The sequence below is a fragment of the Lepidochelys kempii genome, chromosome 18 (genome assembly GCF_965140265.1).
Source record: "Lepidochelys kempii isolate rLepKem1 chromosome 18, rLepKem1.hap2, whole genome shotgun sequence".
Taxonomy (NCBI): Eukaryota; Metazoa; Chordata; order Testudines; family Cheloniidae; genus Lepidochelys; species Lepidochelys kempii.
The window spans coordinates 16,049,876-16,074,534 of record NC_133273.1 but is presented as its reverse complement, the minus strand read 5'-3'; the positions used below and the strand labels follow the sequence as shown (position 1 = coordinate 16,074,534).

Sequence of the window (24,659 nt, the reverse complement as noted above, 5' to 3'; positions counted from 1 at the left end):
AATTGCCTACGAAACAACTCTCATACATTAACTGGGCCCCTTCTTTAAAAAAAAGCAAATAAATTGCAAGGGCTGTTTGCAGGGATGCCCAATTCTGGATGCTGTTCGCTCTGGTTTGGCTTCACAATTTTCTTTGGGGGGGGGGTGGCTTGATCCTCCACCCCTTGGGTTTTCAGGGGCAGTAGGAGAAGCTTCACTCCTCCTGCCTTCCCTTTTTCGAGAAGAGTTTGCATCGCTTCTCCCCCATTTTGGGGAGATCGATTTCCTTCTCTCTGTGCTCCCTGACTTTGGAAGGAGTGCACTACACACCCACACCACCCCCTTTGTGGAGGAGAGTGCATTGCCTCCCCCTTCTTTTTGGGGGGCTGAGGGGGTGCCTTGCTCTCCCCCCCCCCCCATCCATCCCTGCTTGCCAGCCTCGCCACTGGCTCCAGCACCTTGGCTTTTCACTGCACTCCCCCTCTCCCCACCCAATGTTGCTGGCTTGTCTTTTACTCTGGGGCTGGATTTTTGGGAAGCCCAGCGCGTGACTGACAGCTCGCGGGGGCGTCCTCCAATAGGCAGGCGGGCTGGCTGCCCGGTGGGGTGAGTCCAGGCTCTCATTGGCTGGCGAGAGTGTGGGAAAGAATGCAGAGAAGGTTTCACACGAATTGGGAGCAGCCGCTGGGTATAAATAGAGCGGGGGGTCCCTGAAGCACGGGCTTAGCAGCGGCAGCAGCCTGGCTCCAGCTGCAGGAGTGCAAGCCGCCTCGCGCAGGGTCGCCTCGCCGCTGTGCCCTGGCTAACCCTGCGATCAGTGATTGCAAAGCCAGACTCCTCCTTGAACCGTGTCCAGGGGGTGCAGCCGCCTAGATCTCCCCCCCCACACACACGCTCTCCCAGGCTCTGGGCTCATGCCAAAGGATACAGTTTGAAAATAAATTGCATTATTATTATTTTTTTTGCAACGTCCTTTCTGGCCTCCGCTTGCTTTTTTGTGGTCGAGAGACTTTTTTTTTTTTTTTTTTTTTTTTAAAAATGCCCGCTGATACCATGGAGAAACCGACAGCCTCCCCGATTGCTGGTGCCCCAGCTACCTCCAGCCACACGCCGGACAAGCCCAAGAGTGCCAGTGAACACAGAAAGGTAAATTGCATCACTTCTTACGCTCAGAGATGTAATGATCCCACCCGGCTTGTGTATAGATGGACAGGGATGCGGATGCACCTCGTCATGTTGCATATGCCATGATCTATTGCAATAGGCGGTGCATCTAGTACGAGCTGTATATCCAAATCTCCGTGGTCAATATTCAAGCCATTCTCACCATGCAGTAATATGCAGTAATGATGAAAATAGACATAAAATCGCTGTAACATACAGATGTGTATAGTCCTAGGCAATAGTGATGAGTATAAAGTAATGCGAACACAGACCCATACAATATACAGTGGCGTACAGTAGATGCAGTCGTGATTCCTACTTAGGAGCAGGCTGCATATGGGAGCCGGTCAATGATTTGCAGTAAGAGACCTAGGTAGTATTCCATTAACACGCAATAACAGACAGAGCAATCTGCCCTGCCCTGCAGGTGAGATCCATGTATGTAGCAATGAGATTGTCATGTAGAAGGGAGGCAAATCTATTTCTCTCTGCTTCTGTTTCCTTTCTCTCCAGTCCTCCAAGCCTATCATGGAGAAGCGGCGTCGTGCCAGGATCAATGAGAGCCTGGGGCAGCTGAAGACCCTCATCCTGGATGCCTTGAAGAAAGATGTAAGTTGAGCTCTGGAGATTTCAGGTGCGGTTTGGGAGGATGTGAGAGGAGGACTCACAGGGGCGGTTCTGAAGGCTGCCAAGCTATGGGCGAGAGGGGTGGTGGTAAGAGAGGAGAGACCCCCATCTTTACCTTCTCCCCTTGGCTCTCTTTGCCAGAGCTCCAGGCACTCCAAGCTGGAGAAAGCAGACATCCTGGAGATGACGGTGAAGCACCTGCGGAACCTGCAGCGAGCCCAGATGACCGGTAAGCACCAGCTTTTCCAGCACAACTCCCTGGAGTGTGGGGGGAGCTCCAGCATTTGTGAACTGCTGGGCGGTAGACCAGAGACTGCAGCTGCCAATGTATGCAGCTCTGCAGCCAAGCACCTGGCATCCATTCAGCAGGTGCCTTTGGAATAAAGTGCCTGTACCACACGGCAGGGTGGGTGGAGGCTTGAAGTTCTGGGTCAGACCCTTCCTGCTTCCCCGTGCTAATATGTGACCTTCTCTCCTCTTCCATTGCAGCAGCTCTGAGTGCCGACCCCTCGGTCCTTGGCAAATACCGTGCTGGATTTAACGAGTGCATGAACGAGGTGACCCGGTTCCTCTCCACCTGCGAAGGGGTGAACACAGAGGTGCGCACCCGCCTGCTCAGCCACCTCTCCGCTTGCCTGGGCCAGATCGTGGCTATGAATTACCCTCCACCGCCACCCCCAGCTGGCCAGCCTGCTCATCTGGCACAGCCTCTGCACGTCCAGCTTCCCCCAGCTGCCACCGCAGCGCCTGTGCCCTGCAAACTGAACCCTGCCGAAGCCCTTTCTCCCAAGGTCTATGGGGGTTTTCAGCTGGTCCCTGCTACCGACGGCCAGTTCGCTTTCCTCATCCCTAACCCAGCTTTTGCTCCCAACAGCGGACCTGTCATCCCCCTCTATGCCAACGCTAATGGACCACTGTCTTCAGGCAGCGGGCCAGGGAACGGAGCTGCAACCCCGTCAGTATCCCCAGTGCAGGGTCTGACGTCCTTTGGGGGTAGCATAGCTCCAGCGTCCCAAGCTGGGAGTCCCATTGGGGAACGCAGTGAATCCGTCTGGAGACCTTGGTGACTTGTGTAAAGCCTTCCTCCCTTCCCCCCTCCCAAAAAAAAACAAAACAAAACCACCACATGCTTTGGTTCCGTTGTATGGAACCTTGTTTTGTTTTTAAAGCAGACTTTTTTTTAAAAAAGGACTTTAGTACAAAGTGTATATTTATTTCCAGAGGTTGGGATCTCAACTTGTATTTTTTACTCCTTTAAAGAAATGCCTTTATTTGAAAGACTTTTTTAAAAAAAAAAGAGAGAAGAGATTAGTTTTGTATCAAATATTCACACCAGTATAATGCCAAAGTTGTTTTATCTCGTGTGTGTGCGTGCGTCAAAAGACTTCCAAAAAAGTTACAGGTGTTTGAACAAATAAACTCTTTGAAATAGAAATGTTTGCTCTCTTCATTGTGGGGGGGGAGGGAGCATAAAGCCCTGTGGGTGCAAATCGTGTGGGGAGCAATTTGGGTGACAGACAAACTGAAGGATGCAGGCCAAGGATATTTTTATAGGGGTTTGGTGGATGGTAAAACCTCTTTTAAAATCTTTCAAAATTAGTTTATTTGGCATAAAATGAACGGTTTCATTTTTCACACATGCTTCTTGTAAGCCAGGGAAGCACTGTCTGCACACGCCCGCACTTTCAGGAATACACTGCTCTCATTACCTGTTTTTAGGGAGTTCATTGAAATGAGATGCCCTATAAAATTTCTCTTCCCCCCCCAACCCCACACACACACTTTTTAAAGCAGTGTGGGAGGGGGAGTGCAAAAGTTACTATCTTGCCTACGAAAGAGGCGAGCGAGTCGGTCTCTATTGTGGGGAATGGCAATTAAAAGGTATAAAGGGTCTCATCGAGTATGCAGCGGGCTCTTTTGGAAGTTTGGGATCCTATTGAAATGTCTGGGAACGCAGAGCTGAGGGTTAATGTTTGTCTTTTTTTTTTTTTTCTCCCCCCCTCATTGACAGGGCCAGATAGACTCTGATACTCAATGCTGTTGTCAATTCAATTGCTGGGCCTCACAATGCCTACCTCATAAAAGAGAATCATTCAGGGTGTTTTGTTTTGTTTTTTTCCCCTGTGAGCAGGGGAATTGAGGAAAAGACAATTTTGCCACCCATTATGACTCACCCCCTTGACTTGAATCCTGGCCAAGTGGAAGCAATTGCAACCTTGTGCACAGAGAATTAACCACTTCGAATGGTCACCAATTAATAAGGCCAAGAACATTAGGAATGAATGCAAAGTGTGGAAGGGAAAGCATTGTGCATATTATTCCAATATTATGGGGGGGGGGAGGGAACTGTCTGGCAAATTAAGCACGTATGCACAAGCCAGGCCTAAAGACATAACCCACCTCTGCTTTGCATCACTCAGCCCCTAGCAAGCAGATCCCTTTAATGCAAAGGGTGGTACATTATGTCCCAATAATAATCCAAAATCCTAGACTTTATAGGGTAATTAGCTGTGCCAAATGAGTTAGGTTGTGTTGAGGCCAAGAATTTTGCAAGTCTCAAAAGAGTGACTGGACGTTCTTAGGGATAACAAGACCATCCAGTTCTAATAGTTAATGCTAAAAAGTTTTGGAAAGGATATAAAATCTCATGTTTCAGACTTTAAATCTGTTAGGGGTTAGGATGAGACTTTCATGGAGGCAGATTATCCCAGATCTGCCAACGTGGAGGTTTCTCACACCACCTTATGAACCGTCTGGCATTGGGCATCGTTAGAGATAGGACACTGGATTAGATGGACTTTGGCAACTCCTGTGTTCCTAAATGTTGGTCAATGCAGACAGCACCCCAACACTTGCAAACCTGGGATGAAGTATCCATTGGAATGAGAGGGCTCCCAGGTGGCTTTGTTATGCAATCACAGACATAAAATCCTATCCTTTACAATACTAGCTCCCGTCCTCCCCAACCAGTCACCACCCCCGCCTCCTCTGTCTGAAGAAGAGGTGGAAGATCTGATGAAAGCCTGCCTGTCGCCTGGATGTAACTATATACCTCCCTGGGATAGCACCGTGTCCCTGGACTTGTCCCTTTATTCACCAGTTCCCAGATCTGCCCTAGATTTGGCAGATTTTACTTTGCTAACATACGAAAGTATCCAAGCAAAAAGAAAACTGCAAGGGCTGACCCAAGTGACATTATACAATGGCAAAAGTCTTTCCAATAGTGTTTTGATGTATTACATCAGTTCAAATATAGCAAACAATGTTAAGAAGTTCCTCCAGTGATTCCCCCACCCCCACCAAAAGAGAGGCATTCAATAATATGCATTTTACATGACCCTTTCAAAGGCACTCATTAAGGGTTACACCTGTCATTAAGAAGATTATATGAACAATGAGACCTGTAATAGTTAAAGCACAGATCTGCTTTTATTTTCAGACCTGCTGCAGACTTTTGTGACCGTAGCCACACAACCACTCCGTGCCTCGGTTTCCGCCCCCGCAAGTAAAATGCAGATAATGACGACAACTGTCGAGGAGTGACCAGAAGCTTAATGAATATGTGTGAGGAAGTTTGAGATCCTTCTGGTAGAGAGAAGCCGCCAACCTTAATTTTTCTGCCCATGATGGGATTTAACTAAAATTAGTTCCTATGACTGTATCGGCTCCTGTGTCCATCCCCCCCAGACATTCTTTCTGGTTTTAGAGGCCAATTTTCTGTATTTTAAGATATGTTTTTTCTCCCATGATCTTCGGTGTTTCTCATAGGTAGCAATTTTTCACCCTGAAGGATGATTTTTTTTAAGCCGGCATTGTCCCGGTAAAGGTGCTATAAAAGTACAAAGGATGATGACGATGAGGGTGGAAGGTGAAAGTCCAAAGGGGTGAACAAGGCACCAGGTGGTAATAATTATGCCATCATCACTCCACCTGGCAGGGTGCAGGCAGCCTGAAGTCCTTCGGGTGTTGCACTTTACTGGGACGGTGTTGGAAGGGAGAAAAATACAGTGATTTCAAAGCTGCAACAGAGCTAGACTGATGCCCCTACACTAAGCAGAACCCTTCTCCCTTAGTCCCAGGGATGGTGTAAAGTATTCGCAGGAGGAAGGGTTGTCACAAGCTAGCCCACTGCCCACAGGAGGCAGATAGCAACAGATAAAGCCTCTTTCCATTTGCTGGGGCATCAGGATGCAGCCCACTGGATTAATTTTCTCTCTAAGAAATGTAGTGGGGAAACAACCCCGAGCCATCAGCTAAGCACCCCAGAAGTTTCTATTTTCCATTCCTGCCCTTTTCACTTTTCTTGCCTGGTAGCCATGCTGCTGCCACACAACCGAACAATGGAATTTTCCTGTTCTCTCCTCTCACCCTGGCTTGGCTCTCTTGCCTTGCTCAGCTGGTTTCTCACCCTTGGCCTCTTCTCTCCCTTCCTGAAGTTCTTGTTTTTGCTTTTTCCTCCATCTCTCGCTGGGGATCGATTTCATCTGTGGGGCTGAGAGCGCCTCACAAAAAGGAGAAAGGGCAGCTGCAGGTGCGCTGGAGAGGTGGGGGTGCTGCGAGATTGCTGCGGTCTGGGGGTGCAGAACATTGCTGGGGAGGCAACAGAATGAGGCCCCACAGACCTTTCTCCCTACATGTGACCCTGCAAAATAGGCCTGGCTGTGACCCCACCTGTCCCCAGAGCCTTCTGATCCTGGGCTACGTTCCATGTACTTCTAACTCTCCCACTGCTCAGAGATCTGTATTGTTGAGAGAAGTATGCTGCAGGCAGGATGGTGCCCATCAATACAAGATCTCAATGCACTAACAGTCATGCTTTGCACCTCCTATCCAAGAATCCCAAAGCACTTTACATTACAAACCATTAAGCCTCACAACACCCCAGTGGTAGGAAACCAATTGCCATCTTTATGCTCTGCCATGAACCGATTCCCTGTGCAAACCAGAAAATGCCCTACTCCTTTTGCTCAGAGATCACATCCTTCTCCAGATTGAGGAGTTAAACACAAATCTCTCCCATAACCACCATGGGCGGGAGTGGAAATTAACTACAGGCATCCAAGATACAAGATAAAGAGTAGGGATAGGGAAAACTGGGGTAAGGGGTGGGGTTTGCATACACCCCCAAACCAGGCTGGCTTGCTGGTTTTATCCATACCAGTGGATTTCAGGTGTGGGGGGTACTGCATAAGATGGCTCCCTTGACTTCCACCAGGGAACAGCTTGGTTTTATGCACACTTTAAACCAAGGGGTGGTTTATTAGAAACCCCCCCTAAAATTTAGGGGTAATTGTGGGAGGACTGGGGGACATATTTGGATAAACAGCTTTGAGTTAAGCCCGCCCCCCCCCAAAATAGATACACATATAAACACCCCCCCCAAAAAAAACCCAACCCGGGCGGGGGGGGGGTGAAGCGATGCACTTGGGTAAGTGTGCGGCGGGGGGTCGGGGGCAGGCACCCCGCGGCGGCAGCATGCAGCAGCCCCGCGGTGAGGGGCGGCGGATCCGAGCCAGGAGCCAGGAGCCAGGAGCCAGGCTGGGAGGGAGGGAGGCGGCGTGCGGAGCGGCGGCTGCCCCGGCAGCAGGCGCTGCGCTGGGCCGGGCGGGCGGCCGCCCTGGCCCCCAGCTCCGCCCGCGCCCGGCCCCGGCGTGGGACGGGAGGTCGTGAGAACCGCGCGAACCCTGCAGCCTGCGGCCGGGCGCGCCGCCAGCAGCCAGCCCCGCCCGGGCCGCGCCGACCCACACGCTGCAGCCTGAGCCGCCGCCGCCGCCTGCGCCAGGCGAGAGCGTGCCCCGGCCACGGCCCCGCCCGGCCCGGCCCGGGGCCGCCGCCAGCCGCGCTCGCTGCTTCCCCCGCTGGGGCGCGGCGGGTGGCACCAGCGGCGGGCCAAGTGGGGCATCGCCCGGGGCTAGGGGGTGGTGAGCCCGGGCGCAGCCGGGGCACCCAGGCAGGTGGGTTGGGGAGGGGCCAGGCGGGCACCCTGAGGGGGCAGACCCGGGGGCAGGCGGGCTCCCGAGGGGGTTGACCCAGGCGGGCACCCTAAGGGGGCAGACCCGGGAGTAGACCCACCCTAGCAGAGAGACAAAGGCAGGTGGGGACCCTGGGATGCAGAGGCTGGCAGGCATCCCTAGTGGGAAGATCCAGATGACTGGGCAGACCTAGGGGCCAGCAGGCTGCCTAAGGAGCAGACCCCCGAGCCAGCATGTTTGCTTAATTAAAGAGAAGACCCAGATATTAAGCATGCACTTGGGTAACTAGGGTTTAACTTTAAGGAAATGGAAAGACCCAAGTCTGCAGTAAATGTGAAGGATTTGCTGCCAGGGTTCGGGCTACCCAGAAGGAAAGCAGCTTTGGGGCCAGATTGTGAACATGGGAGAGGTTACATGAGCAGCCTTATTCTTATTTGTGCCAATGGGTGTAACTGCTTATTGCTGTGCATGAGGGCCCTGTGCCATGACAAAAGAAACCAGTAATAGTGCTAATTTTAGGGTCTGATCTGGTTCCCATTGAATTCTGAGGAAATTTTGCCATTGACTTCAATGGGTCAAACTCTGCCATCCTTATACTGATTAGTACTTTACTAAAGGGTCCAGTCCTGCAGTATTCTACGTGAGTAAGGGTATCAGAGTCTGCCCCATTAATATGCTACTCTTTGCACCAAATTTAAAATAGTGTCTCTCTGTGTATGTTACTGATTTATTAACATCCAAGGACACATGATTCTGTAAAATGCCCTTGTTACGCAGATTTTATTATTAGGTAAACACTTAACATCCATTTACTAATGGGATCCTACAAGGATCTACACTTTAGTAGACTCTTACTCCTCAACTAACTCCCCCTGAAATCTGACTGCTTGGAGATTAAAGGGCTACTCAGCATGAGGAATTCTATCACAATTTGGCCCATATTGCTTCCTGAGACATTACTATTCTAACACACAGGTCCGAATGGTCCTTTTTATGTCGCCTCTCCATCTGTCTTTTCTAGATGTCTAAACAGTGAGCGTTGTTTTGGGACAAGCTTTAGAGGAGTCACTGACCACCTTAAATGAAAGCCAGGTCACCAAGTAGGTTGAGTCAAACAACTAGTTGCTTCAAATTGTTAATCCCAAAGACCCTTTGACTAAAAGGAGGGGACAGGAGCCCCCAGAGCAAATGGCAGGTCGCAGGCAGCTCCCATAGCTCAATGAATGCAGCCAGATTTACTCAGGCTGTTAACTTGATTAATTGAAATGAAGTTCCTCTAGAGAATCGGGCGTGTTCTTTGAGGTCAGGGTCACAACACTGAGATGCTTAATCAGATCTTTCCATTTAGCCCCTCTTAAGCAGGGTGGAATGCAGGCTCTTTCAAAGCAAGGCAGTTGGCGCCAAATTTCTGCTCTGCTTTCTGCCTCTTCCTTTGCATTCAACCAACACGTCCGTCATTATGAAATAAAACATCTCCAAGCCTGCAAATCCAACTCAGGTGGATTTTTTGCAACCAACACTTGCAGAAAAACAGTGCTGTCTAATTTTGATGTTACTGAGCATTTAGAAAGTGAAGCAGAATGGTGGGAGGAGGATAATTATTACTGCAAAGTAATTCCTGCAGGAGCTGAAGGGCAGGTGTTTGTGGATACCAAATTCTTTTATCCAAATGAAGCATTTAATTTGGGGGGCAGAGGAGGGGGGAGATGGTGTTTTAGTGATACCCATTACAGATGGCAAAAGCAGCTTTTTCATTACAATTCAAGAGCATGTCATATTGCAAAATAACATGGATTGATTTGAATTTTTGCTTGCCTACTATATGGGCCTGATCCTGCACACACTAAATCAATGAGAGTTTGGCCATTGATTTAACGCATGCAGGATTGGGCTGTAAGTGAGTGTCATACGCCACATGTACTTTTAGGGCCCTATTCTGTTTCTGTTGTGGCCCATGGAAGTAGAATTGGGCCCCTTGCATCAATATGCATTTATTTAGTACTGCGAAATTCTTCCTATTTCTTTATTTTACCAAATAATGTTGGATCACTCACTATCTCAATTTCATAAGACCTCAAGATTTTATATGCAATTACATACAAAATCCTCATGCATCACATTATTGATACAAACTTTGATTAAGCGTATCTTGCAATTACAAAGTCCTACAAATCTTGGGAAGACTGTTTTTTAAACACCTCATGTCCACTGATCAATTTTAAATGCATAAAGTCCAGGATAATGATCTGAGGCCATAGGCTTACTAACGTGTGCTTAAAAGATTCAGTTATCAGTGCTGGTCGAAATTTTCCAAAGTAATTGGGGCCTTACAGAGGTCTAATTTTCAGGAAGTGCTGAGTACCTGCCCTCTGAAAATCAGGCCCCTTTAAGACACCTCAGGTTGGGAAGCCAATAACTAAGGCACTAGTAGTCACTTTTGAAAATCTTGGCCTGCAGTTTTTAGCTTTAGTTTTTAACAGGTCCAATCAAGCTCCTATTCATGTCAATAGGGGGTGGAAAAAGCCTCTCATTGACTTCAGCAGGAGTTGAGAGCGTTCAGCACCTTGGCAAGATTGGACTCAGCGCGTTTCTCTCTGAAGCAGCTCATGATTGCACATGCAAACTGGGAGCAAGATGTGACAATGTTAATGCCACCTGCAGCAATAGGTCGGATGGTGTCACTATTTTAAATCCTTACAGTAATGCAGTTCACTTTGGATTCTCCAGAGTTGGCTGCATGGAAAATTATATCAATATGCAAAAAGAAAAGGAGTACTTGTGGCACCTTAGAGACTAACCAATTTATTTGAGCATGAGCTTTCGTGCTCAAATAAATTGGTTAGTCTCTAAGGTGCCACAAGTACTCCTTTTCTTTTTGCGAATACAGACTAACACGGCTGTTCCTCTGAAATATATCAATATGCATTGCCATGGTCAGCCACCTGTCAGTAACAACCCTGCCCTTCATACAAAATCTACACTGTCTCTCGCTTATTTCCTTGCTGCATCCTATAGCACTGGCTTGAAACAACTCAAATATGTCTTTACGCTTCTTTTCATTTCCTGGTTTGTCAGCAGACACAGGTCTGGGGTGAGCCAACCTTTCCTTTCCAAGTCAGGGTTTGTCTGTCAGCTGTATGCAGGACAGCACACATCTGGAGGTGCGTGTGGTTCGTGCAGAAATGAGCCATTTTCCTTTGTGTGCCTCAACAATAAACACTTTTCTTAGGAAAATATTTGTAAACAGGCTTCTTGCTTTCAAAGGATGGAAAGATTTCAAGGGCTAAACATAAAAATAGACAGTGACAGATGAAGAAAGGCGTGAGAATGTATTTCAGTTTAGCAAAGGCACAAATCAGGGTCTCTGAGCAGACGGTGTTTTTTTTTTTTTTTTAATTTGACAGCATTCTGGTGTTAAAAACAGCTGACAAATATTACAAGCAAAGGGCTTTGCGACCAGCTCCCCAAGCCTGACAGAGCGACAGGGGCAGGTGAGGAATTCTTGAGCAGTGTGGGTGGGATGGTGTGAAGGCAAAAGCTATCCCTAGACAGCTAAAATCAATTAGCAGCATTTAGAGACTATATTTAACCTTGACTTCTGGAGGCAGGCAGAGCATGGTTTATAGTTTCATCATTAAGAGTGTTTACGTGTTTAGAGGTCTAGCCCAGAAAAAAAAAAAGGAGATAAAACAAGTATAAAGCACTTTTCTAAGCAAAGCAAGGTTGGTGGAGGAGAACTTTTTCCTTGGAAAGAACACATATGCAGCAATTTGTGAAGCATTGGTTAGATTCTGATCTCAGTTACTGGTATAACCACGATCAGAATCTCACCCTATATTGGGACATAGGGCCTGGGTTAATTCAGGAGTGGGTGAATTGAAGTCAATGAAGTTAACCCCAGTATGAGTAAGAGAAGCATCAAGCAATATTCTGCAAACCTGGCACTAAATGGTACTCACTGAGGTTCTAACTGAAGTCCCATACACAAGAAGAAAAACCCACTCCCTTGAGTTTGGGACTGCTCATGTGAATAAATGCTACTTAACATGAGTAACGATTGCAGAGTAAAGGAGGACTTGTGGCACCTTAGAGACTAACCAATTTATTTGAGCATAAGCTTTCGTGAGCTACAGCTCACTTCATCGGATGCATACTGTGGAAACTGCAGAAGACATTATATACACAGAGACCATGAAACAATACCTCCTCCCACCCCACTCTCCTGCTGGTAATAGCTTATCTAAAGTGATCACTCTCCTTACAATGTGTATGATAATCAAGTTGGGCCATTTCCAGCACAAATCCAGGTTTTCTCACCCTCCTCAGGCTTATGGTGTAGCGTGCACTTGTTTTAGTTAATTCCATTCTGGTTTGTGTGAAAATACCAAATTTCCATCTTTTTGGGTAAGACATAAACTTGAGATCCTGACCGCTCTGGCCAATTAAAGATCCCATGACATTTTTCACAAGAATGGTGGTGTTAACCACTGTGTCCCTCCCATCCAGATCTCGTTCAGACGCTCACATTCTACTTTGCTGATTTCTCACTTCATACCTCACTCCCTGCCCCAAAATGCTGTGTAGTGTTGTTGTCAACAGCTGCCACCTTCCACCCCTAGGAGTGGCTGCACGTGAGTGGTGAGTTAACTGATTCTTGTATAGGCCCAGATCTGGCAAACAGTTATGCCTGGGAATATCTCTTTAAATTGCTGGGAACATCATTTGCTGTTTGTAAAGGCCTTTGAGATATTTTGAGTTTGAAAGGCTATATTTCAATGTAAGTATTTTATATTATTATTTATTATTAAGGCTACAATTTGTTATGGTTATTTTTAGTAAAAGACCGGGACAGGTCGCAGGCAATAAACAAAAAGTCACGGAAGCCAGGACCTGTCCCTGACTTTTAGTAAAAACATCCCTGATAAAATGGGGAGTGAAGAGGAGCCTGCCCGCTCCCCCCACCCCTTCCAGCAGCTAGGAGCTGCAGGGACCCCATTGCTTGAGCAGCTCTGGGGCCCCTCTGCTGGCACTGGCGGCGGCTGGGAGCTGTGGGGGGGGAGCCGATTGCTCACGGCAGCTGCAGGGAGGCCCCTGCCAGTGGCAGTGGCTGGGGAGCTACAGGGACTCCCCCAGGGATCCCCCCACATGCGGCCGCTGAGCAGCTCAGGGGTTGCCGGTGACAGCTGGTCAGTTGCAGGGGTCCTGCTGCCTGGGGGAGGGTCCCCCGCCACTGCTGGGTTGCTACAGGGTCCCCAGTGTCACGGAGGTCACTGGAAGTCACGGATTCCATGACCTCCATGACATAATCTTAGCCTTATTTATTATCCATCTGGTTGTCCATCACACCAACTTTTTTCTGGATTTGTCCATCACCAGTGGAAAGATCATGATCTGTACATGTCAAAAGTGGCTTTGTTTTTTCCAGTTAGTCAGCTGTTGACCAGCTTACGCTGCTGATAGGTAATGCCGATTTCTAATCAGGAAGGTAATTTATTTACTTTGCACATCTCATGTGAGCATGGGTTTATTTAGCAAACCACAGATGGTGCCTGGGGAGGTTTAGGACAATTGATGTTTTCTGCTGTTTTCCTGCATCTAGGATCTTAAATCCTCTCCTAGGAAGTGGAAAGGTACAACAGCAAGAACATTCACAGATGAATAGCAAAGGCAATGAAATGTATTATTGGTATACATTGGGATTGGGAACTCACTGTGCAAGGCACTGTACACACACATGGAAATTAGACTTGATGTGCAGAATGACCACAATCAGCGAATGACTTATTGATTGCACTCTGCTTCAGGAGAAGTTTTTTCAGCCAGTAAATATATAAACAGGATTTCTTTTCACATTGCTGCTGAGCAGTGGAAGTCATAAGAACATCAGAATGGACATACTGAGTCAGACCAATGGTCCATCTAGCCCAGTATCCTGTCTTCTGACAGTGGTCAATGCCAGACGCTTCAAAGAGAATGAACAGAACAGGGCAGTCATCAAGTGATCATCCCCTTTCCTCCTGTCCCAGCATCTGTCAGTCAGAGACCTAGGGACACCCAGAACATGGGGTTGCATCCCTGACCATCTTGGCTAATAGGCATTAGTGGACTCTCCTCCATCACTTTATGTATGTTAGAACCTCATGAAGACAACAGAGCAGAGCCATGCACCTAAGAGTTACGAGATGGGACAAACATTATTTAAACTTAAAATCAACCGAGACACATCTATCATCTGGTTATTTTTAGTGGGGACCCAGAGTGCTGTGACCTGATTGTGAGGAGGGTAAATTCAGCTGCCTTGAAGCAACTTGAGTTCTTTGCAAATAGCGAGCTGTTAAAAACAATCCTGGAATGTGATTGTTTCACCTACCAGTGTGACCTGCACTGTGGACTTCACTGACTTCTGCCAAGTTGGAGTATCATTTGGTAACAGTATGTTTACAAGCATTGAAACAACCTGGCCCCTGGCTAGTGAAGAACTGAAACTGACTGTGTCCCCTTGTGTGTGTGGTGTTAGAAACACAAGGTCAGTCTCCTAAAAGATGACAGAGCTAGTTCCTTTAGAAGCTTTTTCATCATTCACATTGCCAGTCATTTACTCCCTTTAGAATAGATGACAACATATATTAATGTAACGCAAGCTACTGGCGCAGAGCAAAGTTTTCTAAAAATGGAGGCCTCTTTGCACACGGGTTGCAATTCAATCCCATTGTTATGGATTTTAATTCACAAAGATACTTCCCGTAAGCAAGGAGGGTTTCCTGACTGAAAACAGGCAGCCCAGGAAACCTAGCTAGCGGACATGCTCGCTTCTTCAACTTCTCTTCCCAAATGGGACATGGGGGAGCGGACTTTCAAAAGAGCTCTGTGCTTAGCAGCTCCGGTTATTCTCAAATGGCTCTGTCTTGATGGGCAAATTGGAGGTGGCTTTTAATGGTGTTATCTTAGCTGAGTTAGCTGAACATGACAGAAAGCTTTCTTAATGCTTGGGATGCAGTCGGGTTAGCTGGCTGTGTTGTAGCCTGATAGACACTAGAAGAGTTAGACCCCAGTATAGTCATGTTAGTTACAGGGTGATTTTTTTACTGGTACAGTTTTGCCAGCATAAGCCCTAGTGTGGATGCAGTTGTACCACTATAAAAGTGCCTTAGGCCTTGTCTGTGCTACAAATGTTTGCCTGTGCTAAAATTAAGTGTCAGGGTCACATTTACAGGTCCACTCCTAAGTGAGGCTTATTTTCTATGTACAAATAAAGTTTGGCTCCCGGTATATACAACCCTGCTTGCAGTACAGAGAGCAAGCAACCTGCTATTAATGTATAATGGTTCATTCAGAGGGCACATGAACAGAAGATCTGGTCCTTCTGAAATACAGATTATGTCTCTTAAAGCAGATTCTGCCCAGGATAAATTAACTCTCACACGTTAGCTTTGATCATAAATGCTTTCAAAGCTTTTGGCTTCTCCCTGAGTTCTAAGGTTTCGGAGGCTTTCACTCTGAAATCTCAGAGGACTGGTTTGAGAGAGCTGTGCCATGCTATCGGAGAATCAATTTCCCACATCAGCTGATTCATCAAGAGCAAAGCTAAATTCGTGCCTGGGACAGATGCATAGACTTAGCACTGCAGGGCAATAGTTCACATTGCTGAGTGGAGAAGGGGAAAAGCATAGCCCCCTGCTACTGAAAAATCTGCAGGATGGGGTCTAGGTATAGCCATGGGGCAGCTTCCCCTCGCAGAGTTTTTCACAGAATGTCCTGTCTGGGGTGGGGTGCGCAGATCGCTGGGGAATCTCCACAAGCCCTACGTATCTGCATTGCTTCTGGGCTCCATCGCTTCGGATACTTGCTTTGCCTCCCTAGTAAGCTCAGTTCAATGGTGCATCACTGCCTGGGTTCACCTCCGGGTACCTGCCCCTGCAAACCCCGCCCATGAATGGGAGCTCCACAGCATGAAAGGGTGCCAAGCAAAACTTATACAGCCCACAGCTGTAACACAGATTCCCCATTAGTCACCACTGATTCCTGGGCCCAAGAAGAGTGGGGGTGGGGGTGGGGTTGGGGTGCTGGAGATGGAGCTGACCCCCCCCCTTAAAGGGGGTTATCCTCCACCCTCAGATCCTGGGGGATGTCTTTCCCCACAGGCACTTAATTCATGAAGAAGGGGTAAAAGTGGAGTCAATGTGGCTAAAGCAATCCAGCACTATGCTTGTTCCCGTTCCCTTTTCGGTATCCTAGGTGCTTCACAAAGGGACATCTGATTTCCATCACAGGAGCATGCACCCCGCTTCTCCAGAAAGGCTCCCAGGGATCTCAGCCAACCCCAAGTTATTCTGTATTAACAGGTGCCTGCCCTTTTTGCACGGTGGAAAAGGGTAGCCCAGGGTTGGAGGGAGGGTGGTCTCGAGGTGAGAGCCCTGCACTGAGGCTTAGGAGACCTAAGTTCATTTCCCTGCTGAGACACAGGTTTCCTGTGGGACCTGAAATAAATCCCCTGATCTGTCCTGGGCCTTGGCATCCCATCTGTAAAATGGGGATAATCCTGCCCTACCTCACAGGAGCGTTGGGGGGGATGCAATCCCCCTAGTGACTGTCCGCAGTGGGGACCACAGAAATAGATAGAGAAGCCTGGATCCCCAAGGTACCGAGATGTCGCTGTGACGAGTACTGCCTCAGAAACTCACAGGAACAAGACTGCCACCCTCAAAGCCTGAGCGAGGTGCCCAGGCTCCCCATACAATGAACGGGGAGAGCTCAGGACCTTAGCACGTGATCCACAGACGTCAGCATAGTAGGCAGCGGGGAGCTGCAAATGGGCAAGACCTGCTGTCCAAGTGGGAACCCAATCCTGCCTGGGAAGAGTTGGAGGGACTTTGGCCAACTGAGGCCCATAAGACTGATGGGTGATCTCTGGTAAGCTTTTAGCATGCATACAGGAACTTTTATCGTTTTTGTATGTTTTCTCGGTGAAGCTTTCACCTCCAGAATAAATGTGCTTGCTTATAAAGCCCTGTGTGGTAACTTGCTACTGCTGGCAATTACAGCTGTTCATAGCCTTCAAAGAGAAAGCAAAATGCAGATACTGGCCTGTTTAGGCAGTCTGGCTTGCTGGGGGTGTCACAGGATAGGCAAAGCACTGAGTGGCCTGGAAAAATCCTGGTCAGAAAGGACAGAGACATGGGTGCCCACTCAAGAGAGGTGATGGCCAAGGAACTGGGAATCTAGAGCGGGTGTCCTTGATGGACCACAGAGCAGGAAACACAGGTGCAGTTGTACCACCTATGAGAGTGGCCGCGTGTGTGAAATGAATGGAAGCAGGATTTATTGGGCACCTCATGAGAAAGTCTGCTCTTCCAGGATCTCATAGCCTGTATAAGTGTCAGCTAAACAGCTGCCTCTTGGGGCTTCCTATTGAAACTTTCCAACCTTTTGCGGTCTGCTTCTCCCTAGTCATATTCTTCCCATAACCTGGGGGTTCCATCAGCTTCAGCTGAAAGATCCAGATTCATCCGTTGCCTTCAGAGGAGTTGCCCCAGGGATGGGCTTAGCCCAGTGTTTATTTGCTGACCCTTGAGGTCCATTGGCCCATGCCCTTCTTCCACTGTCAAATCCTATATCTCAAGGTAACAGCAATGCTAAAGAACTGGGATGTTCTGAGACTAGCCAGGAAATTATTTGTTCGAACAGTCCTATAATATATGGATGATGGAATTCTACCACTGATGACCTGTCAGGTAGAACTCTGGCTATGGGTGCTGGCTGGGATGACACATTCATAGATAACAAACTTTCCTGTCAATCACCAGTGTTGTTAGACTTGGACTTGACATGACAGCCATGGCTAACAACAGTTTTGATTGACGTGTGTACGGATTGCGAAATATGGAATGTAAACGGAAACAGGCCTCCTCGCTGCATGGACATACCCCTGTATGCATTTTAAAACCCATAGCAAATGCCAGCATTTTTTAAAGTAACGCAGGCTGAGTACCTCTCCATAATGCTGTGCTGAAATTAACCTGGATTACCTGTTGGGGGATTTTAGGCTCCTTGTTTTCTGTTAGAGTCTGCTCATACTAACTGCCAGTAGTCTCCTGATAGAAACTCTGACCCTTGTAGGTATTCTGCAGAGTTTATCACCAGCCATCAGGACTGTAACCAAAGCATGGTCTAGCATTTGCCCCATTAACTGCCTCAAAATGTTGAGCTCATCAAGCCAATTGGCCGGTAATGAGTGGTCTTCCCATGCAGTCCAGCGATCTGACACACTGTCTGGGAAACGTCTCTCACCACTGACTAGGTACTGCGCCCAATGGGTATATTTCCTGGGGTAATAGGGGACACACCCATAGTCAGGACCCTGCAGGTGAGCACTGTCTTCACAGAGGACAGGAGATACTTGGGTACTAATGGGTTAAATGCTAGATGTAGTCTTCCCGTTGAGCTGCAGGATGCGTCACAAAGCCCTGCATGCCCAGTCCCGTCTTAACAAGAGCAGAAGTAGAAAGGCGCAGGCCATGGGTGGGGAATGGGCATGCCTCAGGAGACATGGTCTTAAGCCTGTTGAGGTGCTTAGCTAAACCTATCTTTTTGACCACTGGAGTAACCCAGTGCCGGACAGCAGCACACCCTGCCTTGCCTATCATGAGTTACTTTGTACTTATACACGTGCGAATGGGTCCGATTGCAGGATCAGGGCAAGGGCCAGTGAAAGCTGCATGCAACCCCCTGACAAATTCTTCCAGGGCATCACTTCGGCCCTTCTGAAGCTGCTGTTTATCAACTGCACTTCTTAAAGCAGGGCAGTTTTGATGCTTTGCAGGGGTCGATCTATGATCAGGGGCCTCTGCTGCCTTTTCCCTCTCCTCTTTAAACGCTGTCAGTTATTTTAGGAGAGCGATGGAATCCAGACAGATCTGTCTCCCTGGAGGGGAGCGAAGGGTGGTGGCGGAGGAGGAGGAAGCGGGGAAGTCAGCTTGTAGATCAACTACAGGCTGGGGCATGCTCTGGGATGTAGCTTCGGGGAAGTTATTCATCTTTCAATTCACCCTGGGGGTTTCTCGGTCTCATTTTCCCATCGCTGGGTCTATTATTTCAGTCATTGTGAAGGTATCCTGTCGGAGCTGTCAGCCTGGGAGTGGCCCACCTCCCCCGTGACACAGGGCAGAAGGCATGGGAAAGTGTCGGCCTGCCAAGACTGCACGCTCAGAGCAGAGGCTGCTGCTTGCCTCACGCTGGAGACTTGCCCGCGGCATATTGTTCATGTCATTACAACACTTGCACACAACCAGCAGGTTTCACCTATCAACCTGCCTCAGAAGGAAGGGAAGGGAAAGAAAAATGGGCACCTCGAGTGGGAGGCGTAGAGTCACGGGGTGAGTTTACGAGCCCAGAGCCAGCAGCCACATGCCCTTTTCACCTTGTGCTGGGCTCCACCCTGACCTCCCAGGGAGTCATCTGGGGCTGAGGTTCCTTAGCAATCCAGCAGGTGTGCCTGTGGCAGGGTGGGCATGAGGGAAGGTCTGCACCGGCTCCCCCATCACACCAGACAAAGGCCTGGGCGTGCTGTGCTGAGCTCCTGGGTGGAGAGCCCAAGATGCCCACCCTCCACATTCAATCCTGGCACACGCCCTGGCTACACAGTCAAAGGAAAATTCCCCTGGCGGGTCTGAGCCTGGACCGCCGCAACTTGATGAGTGCTGAGCACCTGCAGCTCCTGTCAAAGTCCAGGGGAGCTAAGGCAGCTCAAGGTGAATCTACAAGGTGCTGAGCACCTTCCTCTCTCACTGATGCCACATGGGCCAAATGCTGGGAGGTGCTGAGTGCCGTTGAAGTCCTTGGGAGGTGAGGACACAGACCCTTGCAGGATCAGGTGCAAAGTCCAGCCCTGCTCAGGATCTAGCCCTTATGGAAGAGAGAGACAAATCAGAACTAATAAGAGAAAAAAATCTGCAAAAATTGATCTTGTTATCGATCTTGTCTAAGCCCAGTCTTTCTGTTCCATGGGGCTTAACTCGGGTCAAAAGTCCAGTGCTGAAGAAGAGCTCTGTGTAAGCTCGAAAGCTGGTCTCTCTCTCACCAGCAGAAGTTGGTCCAATCAAAGATATGACCTCACCTGCCTTGTCTTGCTGATATCCTGGGCCCAACACAGCTACAGTACTGCCTACAACAGTCAGGGAAAGCTGGTAAGACAGAGCTGTCAAAACTCGCCTCTCAGACCTGTTCCCATACAGCGCACACCCCAGGTCCCTTTCAGTTTGCACTTCAGGGCTTTATCCTCGTGACTAGTTTGGGATCAGCACCCTCTGGCTAACAGCCCAACTTAGGAGAAAGTAATTTGCTCTGACAATTGAAATCGTTCAGGAGTTGGTATCGGAATACGGAGTCTTTGGCTGCTGGGCCGTATCTAGCTCCGGTGGGTAGTGCCTTTTGTATTACAGTTGCAACTTGAGAGTAGGACCCAGCTGCACTAGCTGCTGGACAGACATGTAGTAAGAGACACGTCCTGCCCCACAGAGGGTAAAGTCTAAACAGGAGCAGAACCCAGGTCTCCTGACTCCAAGTCCAATACACCAGATGACACTGCTTCTCATTCGGTAGAAAAAGGGTATTTGGTGCAGCTCACAGTCCCTTCCATGACCACCTAATCCATGCCAGGGCTCAGGGAGACTCTGACATTAGACCCTTTGGGTTGTGTTTCATTAACCTGGGATCTAGAAAGCAAGAGAGAGCTGTGTCCAGCAGCCTGAAATAAACAACTTCTTTTCTATTCATTGCAAACAGATTGTAGGACAGCGCACACGGCATTGCAAGCCAAAGCTTTTGAGCATGCACGGCAGTCCTTCTAAATATTTATGCAGGTAACATTTCTTTTCCTTTGAACGCAAAGCCCCTTAAATCAAATCAAACTCAGATTCAACATGGACGGATGGGGGAAATCCGGAGCTGCTTGGGGCAAAAACCTAATGTGTTAAGCACTGAGATATAATCCAGATGTGAAAATCTCCAGGGCTACGACTGGCCTTTGAGCTGCTCCTTTAACACCTCTGGTTTAAACATTAAAAGTCCCACTGGAGAGGAAATCCTCACAGTATGAGTTATGTGCTATTTATGGAGGGGGCTCTGTGCAGCCCTTGAAAGTGTTCTTAATAAAACCTGGGCTAATAGTAAATTATTAGCATAGACTAGGAAAAGGGATTTATTTTTTAAGGCAGCTGGTTTTATGGTTTTTTTTTTTTTTTTTTTAAAGGCTGGACAGAGATAAAAATCTCTCTGCCTCCTAGGAAGGAGAGAATGCAAAGGAGGCCGAGAAGTATGTATGAAAGCTCCAGGTCCCGTTTGGAAAAGCACTTGGCAGGCAATAAAACCATGTTTCTCCAACTACATCTTGTGCATATGATAGCAGGGTTTTTTTTTCCCCTCCAAGTCAAGTCATAGGCACCTACAGCACATTCTGGCTGGATGCCTTGGCTTCCTCTTCGGGGCCCTGTGCATCTCTCTCTCAACCTTTGCATCTTCGCCTCTTCCTTTCGGTCTCCCTCTTTCTCCTCTTTGGTTTCCCCTTCTGCTGCCCAGTTCCTCTCTCAGTCTCTGCTGTCAAGCTTTCCCCTTCCGGATTCTGCCACTGCTCTGCGGTGTCACTTTGGTCACCTCACTTCATTCGTTGTGCTCCCACTTCCTGCTCTCTCTCTAAAAAGAAACAAAAAAATCCAAAGCTTTTTTTGGGGGGGTGGGGGGGCGGGGGTTAAACTGGTCAAATTGTTCATGACATTTGCACCAAATCTCCCCTCTTCCCCTTGTTTATAACCGGCATTAGAGCCCGGTGGCATTTTTTCCAACTTTGAAATTGCCACACGCACAAAACTGTGGAGAGGGGGAGAAACCAGGAAAAATTGATTGTGAATTTTAACTCCCTGTTTTCCCCCTGTCAGTTCAGTTCAGGCCCTTTTTCTCCCCCATTCTTTTCCCCTCTTCTCTCTTCTGGGGATCCCCTGCCCCTGTTCTAGCGGCTTTCTCCTGCCATTCCCTATGACACCGCCCACTGTGGCAGGATTGCCATGCTAGCCCCCAAGGCCCTCACTTCCTGCAGGAGCTCTTAGTACCTCCAGGATCTGACCACCAAGCAGCTGAGGGGGAGGTGAGCACACAGTTGCCCATGTATTTCCCTGCTTGCACTGTCATGCCAGGGATTAGGATGGATTTTCAGCCTCTCTAAAGCTCTTTTTAAAAAAACTCAGTTACTACCACTTAACGCAGACTCTAAGGGTATGTCTACACTACGGAATAAGGTCAAATTTATAGAAGTCGGTTTTTTAGAAATCAGTTTTATATATTCGAGTGTGTGTCCCCCCACAGAAAATGCTCTAAGTGCATTAAGTGCATTAACTCGGCGGAGTGCTTCCACAGTACCGAGACAAGCGTCGACTTCCGGAGCATTGCACTGTGGGTAGCTATCCCACAGTTCCCGCAGTCTCCGCTGCCCATTGGAATTCTGGGTTGAGATCCCAATGCCTGATGGGGCTAAAACATTGTCGCGGGTGGTTCTGGGTACATATCGTCAGGCCCCCGTTCCCTCCCTCCCTCCATGAAAGCAAGGGCAGACAATCGTTTCGTGCCTTTTTTCCTGAGTTACCTGTGCAGACGCCATACCACGGCAAGCATGGAGCCCGCTCAGGTAACCATCACCGTATGTCTCCTGGGTGCTGGCAGACGTGCTACTGCATTGCTACACAGTAGCAGCAACCCATTGCCTTCTGGCAGCAGACGGTGCAATATGACTGGTAGCCGTCATCGTCATGTCCGAGGTGCTCCTGGCCACGTCAGCCAGGAGCGCCTGGGCAGACATGGGCGCAGGGACTAAATTTGGAGTGACTTGACCAGGTCATTCTCTTTAGTCCTGCAGTCAGTCCTATTGAACCGTTTTATGGTGAGCAGGCAGGCAATATGGATTGCTAGCAGTCGTACTGTACCATCTTCTGCCGGGCAGGCAAGAGATGAGGATAGCTAGCAGTCATATTGCACCATCTTCTGCCGGGCAGGCAAGAGATGAGGATGGCTAGCAGTCGTATTGCACCATCTTCTGCCGAGCAGCCATGAGATGTGGATAGCATGCAGTCCTTCTGCACCGTTTGCTGCCAGCCAAAGATGTAAAAGATAGATGGAGTGGATCAAAACAAGAAATAGACCAGATTTGTTTTGTACTCATTTGCTTCCCCCCCTCCCCTGTCTAGGGGACTCATTCCTCTAGATCATACTGCAGTCACTCACAGAGAAGGTGCAGCGAGGTAAATCTGGCCATGTATCAATCAGAGGCCAGACTAACCTCCTTGTTCCAATAAGAACAATAACTTAGGTGCACCATTTCTTATTGGAACCCTCTGTGAAGTCCTGCCTGAAATACTCCTTGATGTAAAGCCACCCCCTTTGTTGATTTTAGCTCCCTGAAGCCAACCCTGTAAGCCATGTCGTCAGTCGCCCCTCCCTCCGTCAGAGCAAAGGCAGACAATCGTTCCGCGCCTTTTTATTGTGCGGACGCCATACCAAGGCAGGCATGGAGGCTGCTCAGCTCACTTTGGCAATTAGGAGCACATTAAACACCACACGCATTATCCAGCAGTATATGCAGCACCAGAACCTGGCAAAGCGATACCGGGCGAGGAGGCGACGTCAGCGCGGTCACGTGAGTGATCAGGACATGGACACAGATTTCTCTGAAAGCATGGGCCCTGCCAATGCATGCATCATGGTGCTATGGGGCAGGTTCATGCTGTGGAACACCGATTCTGGGCTCGGGAAACAAGCACAGACTGGTGGGACCGCATAGCGTTGCAGGTCTGGGACGATTCCCAGTGGCTGCGAAACTTTCGCATGCGTAAGGGCACTTTCATGGAACTTTGTGACTTGCTTTCCCCTGCCCTGAGGCGCATGAATACCAAGATGAGAGCAGCCCTCACAGTTGAGAAGCGAGTGGCGATAGCCCTGTGGAAGCTTGCAACACCAGACAGCTACTGGTCAGTTGGGAATCAATTTGGAGTGGGCAAATCTACTGTGGGGGCTGCTGTGATGCAAGTAGCCCACGCAATCAAAGATCTGCTGATATCAAGGGTAGTGACCCTGGGAAATGTGCAGGTCATAGTGGATGGCTTTGCTGCAATGGGATTCCCTAACTGTGGTGGGGCCATAGACGGAACCCATATCCCTATCTTGGCACTGGAGCACCAAGCCGGTGAGTACATAAACCACAAGGGGTACTTTTCAATAGTGCTGCAAGCTCTGGTGGATCACAAGGGACGTTTCACCAACATCAACGTGGGATGGCCGGGAAAGGTACATGACGCTCGCATCTTCAGGAACTCTGGTCTGTTTCAAAAGCTGCAGGAAGGGACTTTATTCCCAGACCAGAAAATAACTGTTGGCGACGCTGAAATGCCTATATGTATCCTTGGGGACGCAGCCTACCCCTTAATGCCATGGCTCATGAAGCCGTACATAGGTAGCCTGGAGAGTAGTCAGGAGCTGTTCAACTATAGGCTGAGCAAGTACAGAATGTTGGCAGAATGTGCATTTGGACGTTTAAAGGCGCGCTGGCGCAGTTTACTGACTCGCTTAGACCTCAGCGAAACCAATATTCCCACTGTTATTACTGCTTGCTGTGTGCTCCATAATATCTGTGAAAGTAAGGGGGAGACGTTTATGGCGGGGTGGGAGGTTGAGGCAAATTGCCCGGCTGCTGGTTACGCGCAGCCAGACACCAGGGCGGTTAGAAGAGCACAGGAGGGCGCGGTACGCATCAGAGAAGCTTTGAAAACCAGTTTCATAACTGGCCAGGCTACGGTGTGAAAGTTCTGTTTGTTTCTCCTTGATGAAACCCCCCGCCCCTTGGTTCACTCTACTTCCCTGCAAGCTAACCACCCTCCCCTC

At 48.8% G+C, this 24,659-nt stretch overlaps 1 protein-coding gene across 1 annotated transcript; it reads left to right on the top strand.

The window, feature by feature from the left end:
- Positions 1-704: 704 nt before the first annotated feature.
- HES4 (hes family bHLH transcription factor 4) lies at positions 705-3,205 on the top strand. Its single transcript, XM_073316460.1, has 4 exons — positions 705-1,125; positions 1,657-1,752; positions 1,912-1,999; positions 2,260-3,205. The coding sequence occupies exons 1-4, from the start codon at positions 1,018-1,020 to the stop codon at positions 2,835-2,837; spliced, it is 870 nt and encodes a 289-aa protein (XP_073172561.1). The 5' UTR covers positions 705-1,017; the 3' UTR covers positions 2,838-3,205.
- The last annotated feature ends 21,454 nt before the right edge of the window (positions 3,206-24,659 follow it).